At 40.6% G+C, this 13897-nt stretch overlaps 1 protein-coding gene across 3 annotated transcripts in view; it reads right to left on the reverse strand.

Annotated features, from left to right (window-relative positions):
- MACROD2 (mono-ADP ribosylhydrolase 2) overlaps positions 1–13897 on the reverse strand; it is a 2136932-nt gene that overhangs the window by 1417654 nt on the left and 705381 nt on the right. For all 3 annotated transcript variants that reach the window (XM_043478451.1, XM_043478448.1, XM_043478449.1), the window contains exon 5: positions 13033–13149. In XM_043478451.1, coding sequence (XP_043334386.1) covers positions 13033–13149 — 117 coding nt within the window. The remainder of the gene's footprint in view (positions 1–13032; positions 13150–13897) is intronic.

The following is a 13897-nucleotide window of genomic DNA, read 5'->3' on the forward strand; positions in this document are numbered from 1 at the left end:
TCCTCCATCCAAGTTCCACCAAACCACCTCAAACCCTCCCAGAAGACTTTTCCAAAGAGCTACACAAACTGAAAAAAACCCTGAATTAATATAAAACACATTATAATGCAGAAGGAAATTCATGTTCAGCATAAGACTATACTTCTAATGGAGTACATGAAAAATAACATGTACGTGTGTGTGTGTGTGTGTGTGTGTGTGTGTGTGTGTGTGTATTTTTTAAGTGGAAGTGTTAAGTCAGTCAGTCATGTCTGACTCTTTGCTACCCCATGGACCATAGCCTGCCAGGCTCCTCGTGGAATTCTTCAGGCAAGAATATTGGAGTAGCTAGCTATTCCCTCTTCCAGGGGATCTTCCCAAACCAGGAATCAAACTCTGCATTGCAGGCGGATTCTTGACCACCTGAGCCAGCAGGGAAGCCCTATGTGTGTGTGTACATGTATATATGTGTATGTGACACACGCAAGTAGAGGAGTAACATTTTAAAACAGGAACAAAATCACCTGGCCATGTGAGGAAAGACAATAGTTTGGTATCATGTGCCACAATGAAAGAAAACAAAACCTGAGTGTCTACAAAAAGAAAGGATTTTTAAGATAGTCCTTTGTCTTCCACACACCTTCAAAGGGGTAACTGAACTCCAAGTACAAAACACACAGTCTGAAAGAGAATTTGTAAAAATACAGTTAAGGTTGTCTCTGATGATCTTCACTAAGCAGAACAAACACAGATGGGAAATAAATCTTACCTCAAAATGTCACAGGTAGGGAAAGGAAAGCTTCAGAACCCCTTAGGAAATTATAGGGATTTCACAAAGAGTGGGTGATTAGAAATGGAGCAAACTCGAGGTGGTTCTGAAAAAAGGAAGGCGCTAATGGAAATCATACCACCGAGTCCAGCAAACAGATTTGGAAGGGCCCTGCCACAAAGGTACCTAGCGAGTCACCTCTGCCTCATTCAGTTAACAGCATCAACACAGGACAAAAACAGAATTAATTTTTCTTCTCAAAACAAAAATGGCAATTCCTATCACTTTAATATATATCAATATTCAGTTCAGTTGCTCAGTCGTGTCCAACTCTTTGCAACCCCATGGACTGCAACACACCAGGCTTCCCTGTTCATCGCCAACTCCAGTGATGCCATCCAGCCATCTCATCCTCTGTCATACCCTTCTCCTCCCACCTTCAATCTTGCCCAGCATCAAGGTCTTTTCCAATGAGTCAGTTCTTCACATCAGGTGGCCAGAGTATTAGGGCTTCAGCATCAGTCCTTCTGATGAATATTCAGGGATGATTTCCTTTAGGATTGACTGGTTGGATCTCCTTGCAGTCCAAGGGACTCTCAAGAGTCTTTTGTCAACACCACAGTCCAAAAGCATCAATTCTTTGGTGCTCAACTTTCTCTATAGTTCAAATATCACTTCCATACATGACTACTGGAAAAACCATAGCTTTGACTAGATGGACCTTTGTCGGCAAAGTAATGTCTCTGTGTTTTAATATGCTGTCTAGTTTGTCATAGCTTTTCTTCACTGAACAAGAGTCTTGTGATTTCATGGCTGCAGTCACTATCTGCAGTGATTCTGGAGCCCAAGAAAATAAAGTCTCGCACTGTTTCCATTGTTTCCCCATTTTTTTTGCCATGGAGTGATGGGGCCAGATGCCATGATCTTAGCTTTTTGAATGTTGAGTTTTAAGCCAACTTTTTCACTCTCTTCTTTCATATATATATATATATGACTGGTAACTACAAAGGCTAATAAACACTTAAAGCATATCAGGTAAATATTAATACCAAATTGTATAATTTTCCTCCCAATGCTTCCTTACTAAGTTGGGTTTCATGTTCTGTTCTTCTTTATTAGTATGAAAAGGACATATGTTTCCATTCACAACCATTTTTCCAATCTAGTATGCTATCTACAGACGATATCATGAAGGGGTATGATTGCATTTTTTTATTTAAAATGCAAGTTTAACTTTAGCCCCAAATTCTATTTTGCTTTTATCTTGCATTTAGGCCTGTCCTTCAGCCTGGTAGCTTGGGTTTGAGAAAACGACCCCACCCACTGTGTTGGTAGGCACCTCACCCTGCTAGGAAGCAGTAGTTCGTGGCCCTAGTTCCTGAATTAGTTAGCTATTGTTGTGTGACAAATAGCCCAAACTTAAAAATAACAAACAGTTATTATCTCAATTTCTCTAGATCAGGAATTTAAGAGTGGCTTAACTGTGTGATTCTGGCTCAGAGTCTTTCATGATGCTGAAGTCAAGCTACCAGCCAGGGAGATCTGAAGGTTTCAGTGAGGCCAGAGGGTGTACTCCCAAGCTCACTTCTATGGCTGCTGACAGACCTCAGATGATCCACCTCAAGTTCACTCACAGACAGGCATCAGCTCCCCACTGCGAGGGCCTCTACAGGGGCTGTCTGAGGTCTCTCACAACAGGGTAGCTCATGTTCCTCTTCTCAAGGCCACCTCATGACATGACTTTACCAAGAGAATGTACAGTGGGTAGAATGGCAACCCCAAAAAGATAATGTCCACGTTCTGAGTCTTGAAACCAGTGGATGTAAAATTATTTGGGTCTTTGCAGAGATAACCAAGTTAGAGACCTCAAGACTGAGAGACATTCTGTATTAGGACTGACCTAAATCCAATGATAAACATCCTTAGGGGAAAAAGAGGACAAACAGAAGCATATGCATATGTTATGGCAACATAACCCCAGTGTTGCCGGTAACCAGGAGCTGGAAGAAGCAAAGAGGGATGTTCCCCTAGAGTCTTTACCTTGATTTCTGAACCTGTGGCCTCCAGAAGTGACAGAATAAATCACTGTTTTAAGCCATCAAGTCTGTGGCGATTTGTTATGGCATCCCTGGGAAACTAACACAGAGTGATTTGAGAGAGAGAGAAGGTAGAGAAAGCAAGGGAGGGAAAGAAAAATGGAAACCACAGTCTGTCTGTGACCTAATCTAAGAAATTTCCAGTATTCTGACACATTCCATTCACTAGACGGGTGTCATTAAGTCCAGTCCACACACAAAGTGAGAAGAAATACCAAAGAACTTGTGGACATATCTTTCCAATCAATGCAGGGTTATCTGAAGTTTCTGAAATTGACTTTTGAAGAGTTTCTACAAGGATGAGATACTAGGAAGAAGCTGGAGAAAATGTCTGAGTCTTGAGGATAGTACAGGATTTCTCTTAATGGCTATCTGTGATTTCCACATTTTCTTAGACACTGCTGCCTATGTCCAAGTGGATTATTGTTATAAACTTTACTAGCAGAACTCAGAGTGCCATACTTTACATAGAGCTTGTCTAAATAACAGGGCTTCCCTGGTGACTCAGCAGTAAGGCATTCACCTGCAATGCAGGAGATGCAGATTCGATCCCTGGGTCAGGAAGATCTCCTAGAGGAGGGCATGGCAATGTACTCCAGTATTCTTGCCAGGAAAACCCCATGGACAGAGAAGCCTGGTGGGCTATAGTCCATGAGTTTGCAAAGAGTCAGACATGACTGAGCATGCATGCATCCATCTAAATTACTATTAACAATAAAGTGCCATAAGAAATCAATATTTCAAAAGTATGTTTATGTATATCATCTCACTTAATAGTTAACCAACTTTTCACAATGCTCCTATAAGGCAGTTAGTATGATCAAAGAGACTAGGAGAGGCAGTACATTTTAGTGTTCTCTCTAGAGGGTTATACTGTGAGTCAAGACCCCGGATTCTTGTTGCTTCTGTTCCTTAACAGAGGACCCTGGAAGAAATAATCTTTAGGAGCCACAGGTTATTTCACTATAAAATTAGTTAGGATTCAGTGAGCTTTTAAATTCCTCAGCTCCACAGTAGTGGCATTACCTCTATTACCTCCAAAAACTAGACTAAAATTAAAGTTGTACATATGTCAGAACTGAAATAGAATACTTGCAGCAAAGAAGTACCAACAAATTCATGGGCTATCTCGTTCCACAGTTTGGGCAAAGTGATTTTTCCTAACCCAGTGGTAAATCTCTTTCAATCTGGTGGCAATGACTTTCTCCCCAGAGAGTAGTCAGTTTAGGTACCACCTCTTCCAGGAGGCCTTCCCTGACCACCAAGGGAAAAGTAGCTCCCTCCCTCCACTGTCCATTCTTATGGAACTTTTTATTTTCCTCATCGCCCTTACCATCATCTGAGAGGCTCTGCTTTTACATGAATGTATTTATTTTCTTCTTCTCTCTGCTGGAACCTAAGATGGAAGAGGAGAAGATCTTGGCGGTCTTTTTCACTGTAGTTTTTCTATATGCTAAAAGAGTACTCAAGCTCAGAGGAAGCAGCAGTAAACATTGGTTGAATAAACAAATGAAGTACGGGATGGTTTACAAGTAATAATACAGCCTTATGCAACCCACTCCAGTAGTCTTGCCTAGAGAATCCCATGGAAAGAGGAGCTGGCAGGCTACAGTCTATGGAGGTCTCAAAGCATCGGACACAGAGCATGCACACACACATAATTTATATATCTATAGTCTTACAGTATTAAAAAGTAGTTCTGTGTCTACTCCTTAACAACCTTGCCTGATGTAGACTGTCCCACTCCCAGCTAATCATGGATGAGGAAACTCAGGCTCAGAAGGTTTGACCCAACAATTAGAATATCCTGGATTCAAGACTTCTCGGACCTCTACCTTAATGACTAATGTTCTTGACCTAGAACCAATCTTTTATTCCATAGTGCAGAGTTTGGTCTCACCAATATTTTCATCTGGAAACACCTCTATTCAAGCCACAAAGTGGTCTAATATTTAATCTTTGGGATTAGTAATTAATTGCAAGGATATTTAATAAGTTTACCCACTTTGTATTCAAATCATATATGCTAGTATATGTTAGGTCAAGAAACATTTTAGCACTGAGGAAAATCTTCATTTAACTCAGGATCTGCTACTTATTTCAACAAATGTATTCTGCTGTTCCTGCCGATTAAGCACTGTGACTCTGAGATTAACCTTTCCTGTTTGCTTGTACCTGACCTCAAAACATCCTGAATTACTCAAAGCAGTTCTGATGGCTTTACTTTATGAGAACACCTTCAACTATTCATCTTTTAAATCCTGAAAATGATGATCCCTGTACAACAGCAGCTCTCTTTTTAATCTTAGCTGATAACTCTGATTAAACACATCCAAAGGCTGATTGCCCCCCCTGCGGTTAATGCCACCATCGCCGCTAACTACTCATTTCACAGCGGGAATTGCCTTCAAGAGCCCATTTACATTATCACTCAGAATTGATTTACACTGTTATTTCCTATCGATCACATAGGAAAAAGAAGGTATAGACGATGTCCTCTGAAAGCCTGCTAAGATGTCAACTAGCGCAAGCCAAGTACGGGCAGCTACTCTACACTCAGCCAGTAATGCAACGATGTAAATACCAAGTTACTCCCCAACTGTAGACATTTTAAAAGATACTATTTACTATTAGAATTTTAAGTATTTCATCACAAAACCACTAGGGGATGTTACCAAAATGGATCAAATCAAATAAAGAGAAAAAAAAACATAATCTAAGTGTAGATTCTATGTGCACCATGTGGGCAAATTAAGCAAAAAAAAAAAAAAAATGTGCTTTTTTTCTCTGCTAGATAGTCTTTGAGCAAGCAGCATGCCTGATGACAGGGTAACAGATATGCTGCAAGAGGCGGTGGTTCTAGCTCTGCAGATTTCTGGAGTCAAATAAGTTTATCCGGAGGATTCTTTTAGTCAGCTTATGGCAGCGCAGCTATGACAATGACAAAGAAAATGCTTTCATTAATTCCTCCAGTAACCATGTATTGGAAGCCTCCAGCTCTGAACTGGGGCATTTATTATATCAGATGCTCAGGATTCTAGAGGTGAATGAGACTGATACAACTTCTGTTCTCCTTAAACTGTTACCCTGTTTGATAAGACTGGTTATAAACAAGGAAACAATTAAATACAGATACCATCACTAAGTGTGAAAATGCCACAGAGCAATGTAGAGCATGACAGAGTTCTCTTCAAAGAAAACTAGAATCTGTGACCCAAAAGGAAGCCTGTGTTGTGTGCTGGGTGAGCAATCAAAAGGCAAGGGTTCTGCCCCGACTGACTAGGTGATGGTTCTCACCTAGAACGTGTGAGAGCTTGTTCAGAGTCTCTGATTCAGTACATCTGGGGTGGGACACCAGAGTTTGCATCTCTAACCGGTTCCCAGGAGGTGTTGCTGCTGTTTCTCCACGGAGCCCATTCTGAAAACCTTCTGTCCTTCACACGTCCATATTCATCATGAAGACCACAAAGGAGATAAGCTATACAAAATCCACTTAATATAAATGAAAGAGGTGGTAAGTAGAAAGAAATCGACTCAGATAGAAATTAAACTCCTAAAGCACTTAAGGAAAATGAGCCAATCAGGGTTGATTTGAGGAGGGAAAAAAAAAAAAAAAAAACCTCATCTCTCTCTTCAGGAAGGAAGATGATTTTATGTTCTTCAAAAGCCATTTTTCTCTCTGCGGAGTGTAAGGCATGTCGTTTCAGAAGGGGCTGGTGAGGGCTCTCAGGACTCCGTCACAGAGCGGCCGTCACAGGCTCAGCAGCAAGCCCTGTTCCCGCCGCCACAATCAGACACCTGCTGAGGGGGCCGCGCGGCTGAAATCAGGTCGTGTTTTGCAGAGGACTGACTCAGAGACATCTTGTGAGCCGCCCCTAGGGCCCGAGCGTCCTCAGGACCACGGGCTCCCGCTCAGCACACTAACTGACACAACTGAGGGAGGAAGGAAGGAGGGTGTATCGCCTGACACTCTGGTGGTTTGACTTAACTGTCCCTTCAGACGTTTGATTTATTCACTCTCCAGTTCTGGCCCTGCTGAGAAAAACGACTTATTTCTCCACCCCCCGTCCACCTCCCTACCAAGCATTGTTTCTCCCAAAGTAGTCTTATAATTTGAAAGACTTAAAGGCTTCAGATCATCCTCCCAAAATGAGGTTCTGTTGAAGCAACAGAAGCAGGGACTGTCCCGAGGAAGAGATGGCAGGTATTTTAATCTCATTTTTATCAACAGTGATCTGAGTAAGTCACACACATTCAATGAAATTCAGTAAACAGTTAATCCCTCTCAATCTCAGCTTCCTCCTTTATAAAAAGTAAGTATTACCATAGACTAATTGTTGGCAAACTTTTCCAGCAAATGGTCAGACAGTAATGTTTCACGCTTTGTGGCTGTAAAATCCTGGTCTCAACTGCTCAGCTCCGCCACAGGAAAGCAGCCACAGACAATATGTAAAAACACGGGCACGTCTGTGTTCCGACAGAATCTCTTTTTACAAAAACAAGCAGCAGGCCTAGCCCTCACTGGCCACAGACTCGCTCCCTAGTTCAGGAATACTGACTTGGTCACTGCCGTGTCTGTAATACGAACCTGGTTTCTTATTGGGAGCAAAAGATTTAAACTCTCTATACCCGAATTTCTCTGTGTGTTGGAAGAAAACATTACGATGTCAAAAAATTGCGATGTCAGTTCCTCATAACAATTTCAAACGGACTACTGAGCTAATGTCTCAAAGCACTGTGATTTCCTGATGAAGGGCACAAGAGAAGTACTAATTATTATCAACAGTACCTTTTTTAAGCTACGATCATCTGATTATTACTGCACCTGGGAATAAAATAGGGATGCCGATTCCCACCACTCCATGATGTTCACACATGTTATGCTGTGGTCTCTCGCCCAACAGTTTCCCTTCAAATGATTAATGAAAAGCACTGACTTGGATGCTAATAGTACCCTTTGATGTTGTACAAAGATTAAATAGAAGAATTTTTTTAAAAAAACAGAGTCCACCATTTTATATACACAAATTTAACATTTTTTTCCATTTATCTTTGATGACTACTCAGCCCCAAGGTCTAAAAGTGGCACATTCTCAAGAAATAAAATAGACATGTGACCTATGTTGAAAATCATCAAATAAAGTTGATGTGACTTCTTTATTTTTATTTGTTCACCTTTAGAAGAAGGTCCATTAAGTGTAAATTTCTTAAAATAACAGAAATGAACTTCTCAGCAAACTAGAAACAGACTCACAGACATAGAAAACAAACTTGTGGCTAGCAAAGGGGAAATGGTGGTCGGGTGGGGGAGTGATAAGCTAGGAGTTTGGGATTAACAGATACATACTACTGTATACAAAATGGACAAGTGTCAAGGGCTTACTGTATAGCACAGGAATTATATTCAGTATCTTATAATACCCTATAATGGAAAAGAATCAAAAAAGAATATATATATATGTATATACATATATAATACATATATATATAAATATATAATATATTATATATATATAATACAATATATATATAAAAATATGTATATATATATATAAAACTGAATAACTGAATCACTTTGCTATACACCTGAAACTAACATTATAAATCAACTATAATTAAAAAAAAAACTAAATTTCTTAGGTAAAAGACTTCGGAATTAGGTATATGGTAAAATATGATTTAAAAAACACAATATATAACTAACACTGATTTCATAATTTCTTAGAAATATTAGTACACATTTACATCCCCCGTACCAGCAATTGGGGCTTCCCTAGTAGCTTAGTTGGTCAAGAATCCGTCTGCAATGCAGGAGACCCGGGTTTGATCCATGGGTCGGGAAGATCCCCTGGAGAAGCGAATGGCAACCCACTCCAGTACTCTTCCCCGGAGCATGGACAGAGGACCTGGCAGGCTATAGACCATGTGATCGCAAACAGTCAGACACGACTGAACGACTTTCCTTTTCCTACCAGCAGTTATCAACCAATCTGCTACCTTTAACAATCAATTCATTTGACAGATATTTCTCTTGTATCCATTATACACAAGAGACTTCTAGAAAGACAGAAAGTTTGCATAAATAACAATAATAATAGCAAGTGAAATGTGCTCTAAGCATGTTAACATGCAGTCTTCTGGATTTTAAGGAAAAAGAAGGTATTTTAGTTGAGTTGCTTCACGGCAGAAGTGATATTTGAGCTGAATTTGGAAGATAAGTAGAAAGGAACACAGAATTCTCTAGAAACTCTCCAATATAGACCACATGTGCCACGTACAGACAAGCCATCTTGAGCAATTCAGATCATATAAAAGGTTGTAAGCAGCTCAAGATAGGAGAGTAAATCATGGAAGGCCAAAGAAAATCAGGTTAACAAATCAGGGTTTGAGGAAAACCCACTGAAGGATCTGGAGAGCAGCAGGGTTAGATTTTGGAGGAGGCATTGCAACCCACTCCAGTAGTCTTGCCTGGAGAAACCCCGTGGATGGAGGAGCCTGGTGGGCTACAGTCCAAAGGGTCACAAAGAGCTGGACATGACCGAGTGACTAAGCACAGCACAGAGTTAGATTTTATTCATTCATTCAAAAATATTTCTTGAGCCCCTATTAGGTGTCACACATTTTTTCTGTATGGATACAACAATAAATGAAAAAGATGCAGAAAAACAACTACTGTCCTCATTCCAATCTGGGGAGACAGACAAGAAACTAAATAAGTAAATGACACAGTGTATTTGAAGGTTAAATGCTACAGATAGACTACTATAAGTAAAATAGAGAAGTAATTAAAAATAGGTTAGTTAGGGTGATACCTGAGGTGAGGTTTGCGCAAGGATTTGAATTAGGTGAGGGCAAAAACCAGGCATATATCTGGGAGAACAGAATCCCAGGTGGAGGGGATGCTAATGAAAAGGCCTTAAAGATCCAGCAAAGCAGGCTGTGTGAGTGAGCGGGAGGACAGAAGACGGTAAGGAGGGTCCCATCACCTGGAGCCTGCAGTCACAGGGACTTTGAATTTAGGAATATTCATCGACAAAGACCGGGCAGAATGGACTGCGGGAGGGCAAGAATTAGAAGTAGAAGCAACAGGCAAAGACCTCTTTGTTTCGTCAGGTGAAAATGTTTGAAATCATTCATTCGTTCATGTTAATTTGGCACATATGCTAGATATTGATCCCGGGATTGAAATTGAGACGGACAAGCCGTGGCTACATGAAGCTGACCCTCTCAAAGAATGACGACAGCGTGAACAGAAATGTCCAACTGGCTGACAATAAAAACCTATAGAAATCTAAATTTTATTATGAATCCAAAAAAACCTAATATTATAAAAGAGAATGTATCAAAAGGTCAAATCATACGAACAGTCCTTAGTCCACATTCTAAGTCAGTTCCTTAAAACACTGACCAATATTCTTTCCACTCATAAGATGACTTTTGATAAGAATGACTGGCCATTCTACAACAACAACAACAACAAATCATCCAAAATATCCAAGCAGTGAAGAAATGCTAAATCTTTGAGGCTTATCATTCCACCGATTATGATAGATCACAGAATACAGACTCTAAGTATAATTAATTCAAATACAAGCACTTATGAATAGATTAATTTAGCAAGCATGAAGGAAGCAAAGACCAGTCCAAAATTACCAAGTTTGTCCGTAACCCAGACAACAGCATTTTGCAAACAAATTGCTGATGCACGAAGATATTATCACTGGTGACTGGATGACTGGCTTTAGTACCTTAAATGATAAAACCGCTGTCACAGAGGACAGATAGGAACTAGACTCTGCTGTCAAACTGTCATGGAATTATTAAATATGGAAGGGAAAAATGACCCAAACAGTATGTAATGAGCTCCCTTTTCATTCTTTCGCTACAAAAGCACATCTGTGAATTGTTAATGACTCTGAAATGGATGAACCAAATTGATGAGAAAGAAAAACATCTCTCAGGGATAGGGAGAGGGAAAATGAACACACACAGTGTTTATAGAATATAATTTAAAACACAAGGGCTGGTGAAAGTACCGTGATGCACTACAGAGTAGTGTGCAAAGTCTAAGCTGTTATTACTCATTTCTTATTATTTTCATAGTTTTTCTTTATGTTTTTAATGTAAATCATTAATCTCATTAAACATAGAGAAACACCAAGATCTATTCACAAATACCCCATATGTGTGACGTTCTTGAGGTGGTTCTGCCGTTCTAGTCTGGGAACTTCTACCCTGCTGGATGATTTTTTTTCCCCTAGATGTGCCCTCTGGGCTGGTGTGTCATCTGATTCAGTATCTCAGCTCACAAAGATTCCATACTGACTTCTGACGATTGACTTTTCCACGGCTAGAGTCCTTGTTCTACAAAGACGTACTTGTCCCGGAATGCCCAGGAATCCCAGTCACGGAATTCCTCAAGCACAGGTATACACTGATCTTTGTACCTCAGTGTCTGGTGTTGTAGAAGCCTTCAACAACCCTGAACTGAGCTGAATGACAATCAAGGAAGCTCAGACAGAGGGATTTCAGACAGGAGCAAGCACATGAAACAAAATGATCATGGTGTCTATCCATACAACAGAGCCACCATTTAATCTGGTCATAGTTAATGATTCTGAGGCTGTCTGTCTTCAGAAATCTCAGGGCTGAAGAACTTTTGATTTGTGCTTTAACTTATAAGAAAGAAAGTACTGAATCAATAGGAGACTACAATTACTCATTGGTTTAAGGACAGTCACCAGTCTGACAATCATCAATAATCTGCTTGTCCTCAGGGTGGAATCGGTCGACTATATCATGAAGGTAGTATGGCGGTAAGAAGGAAGAATGACCAATATTGGTAAATAGGGAATCCTGTCATCCTGGAAAGGGAAATCTCCTTTAATACTCAGGGTCTCTGAGTACAAGGGAGTGCTCTCAACACCACTGCACACAGAGGACTTATCTGACATAAATATACTTTCCAAGCAGGAGTGAGGGCCATTGGCCCATGATTTGACTCTTTCACACAAGATAAAAACACTAACAAGGAAAGGAAAAGGAGAAGCCATTAAAGGAAAAATTAAACAGTATATAGCAGACGTAGCTTCACTAGCAATATACGTGAGGAATCCAGAATGCAGATTGTAATTTCTACAAAGAATACCATTTTAATATATTACTACTCACTAAAAATCCTCAAATTTAAATATACTTCAGTCTTAAGAATATAACACACTTGATCTCGCCATTCACACATACCCATGACAAATTCATTCCTATAACTAGTCTATAGAGTCCAAAGGTTGTGTTATAACTTTTTAGTCACATATTCTCCACGATTAAAACAGAAAAAAGAAATCAACTTCACTTTTGCCCCCCACAAAAAAAGCATTCACCAGGTTATCTTAAAAAGCAGGTGAATGGAATAAACAACCAATTGGTTTCCCAATTTCCAGACGAGTGCACAACTTAATGGTACAATGAAACCCTCTACCTCCACCCCCAAGCCCCGAAGATTATGTGATACAAGAAATCTGTGCCTTTAACCAGCTTCTCTTTCAGTATTTTTTATTCCACATCACCCTACACAGTTGGCTAAACGACTAAGCAACAAGGTCAATCAAATGCAATACCTCTCTCCATTCAAATATAATGGAAATTTTGACCATTCCACATTCTAAAGAGCAAATACATTCTCACTCTGACAACCACATTCCATTGGCTTTTCCTGAAAGCCAAGCGTGACAGATGCCTTGGCTGTAATTGCCAATCAGCCTTTCCATGGCAGCTGAAAACACAATACATCACTTTGATCTCCTTTGCTCTAAACACATCCACAATCAAGAAACCTGAACAAGGAATAAGAAATTGGCATCATTTCTAGAAGCTGTCACTCCACAGCATTTAAATACTGCAAGGTATATTTTGCTCATATTTTTATTTTTCTGTTTCAGAGACACCTTGTTGAGGATCTGAACAAAAATCATCTACAATTAAACATTAAAATATATATATATACACACATATATATATATTTGGAGATGTACTAAAAAAAACAAATTTCATTACCATGTACAAAATCTCAATACAAGCACATTTAATTTAACACCACCACTACCATTTCCTCCTCCAGTTACCCACCTGAGGAATAAAACAAGAGTGCTCATCTGATTTAGAAACAGTTCTCAAAAGAGCTGAACTCACATTTTGCAGGCAGGTCATAGCCACACGTGATCTTTGCATGTCCAGTGTCACAGCCGTTCAGGTTCCGACACTCAGCGAGCAGACAGGGCCCAGCTGCCCTGTGAATACAGCCATCCACTGCGGGAGAGAGAGAAAAGTTAGCCCATGTTTGCTCTTTTGGAAATAAAGGCACAACCTGGGACAGGGAGAGCCAAGGAACTCAAGTTTTTCCTCTTAGAAATCACCACAGCCCTGGGGAAGGAAACCCACGGTGTTCAGCCCCTTAAACACCATTTTCTCCTCCCTCCAGTTCTCTCTGTGTGTCTCCGGTTTGTGTGGCCGGCAGAAGCAGTTTAACGTTAAACACCAGGACCCTTAGCGGGTAGCGCAGCCTGAATTTGTGGTCTGTTCCAGCTTCAATTGGGTAAATACTCCCACCATGTCCATTTCAAGCTATCAACTCCATGTCACCTAAACACAGGATTGGGGAGAAATGCTACTGATTCCGTCTCCAAGGTGGTAAGTGTTGCCTCCAGTACACCACAGGTTATAGAAGAAAAAAGGTCAAGAAGCAAGTGAAAAAAAGGCACTCGGGAACATTTGCCATCGTGGCAGAACTGAGACAGTAAAGCTGTGGAAGAAAGACCCAGACCTCTTAGTTCCTTCCCCTCTCAACAGCACCGCACAGGTACAGAGGTATCTGCAGGCTATCTAGGGGCTAGATGGTGGGCAAGAGTGGATCGCATCTGGAAAAGCGCCTAGAAGGGCGCCCCTCACTCTCTTGACATGGAAAGGAGAACCTCCACAAGCTCCTGCTCGAGCTCTGCTCCCCGAAGAGGCTCTGCTCCTCTTGGGTGAGACCCAGGCTGGGGTCTCACCAGCTCTC

Source organism: Cervus canadensis, chromosome 10 (assembly GCF_019320065.1).
Source record: "Cervus canadensis isolate Bull #8, Minnesota chromosome 10, ASM1932006v1, whole genome shotgun sequence".
Lineage (NCBI taxonomy): Eukaryota > Metazoa > Chordata > Mammalia > Artiodactyla > Cervidae > Cervus > Cervus canadensis.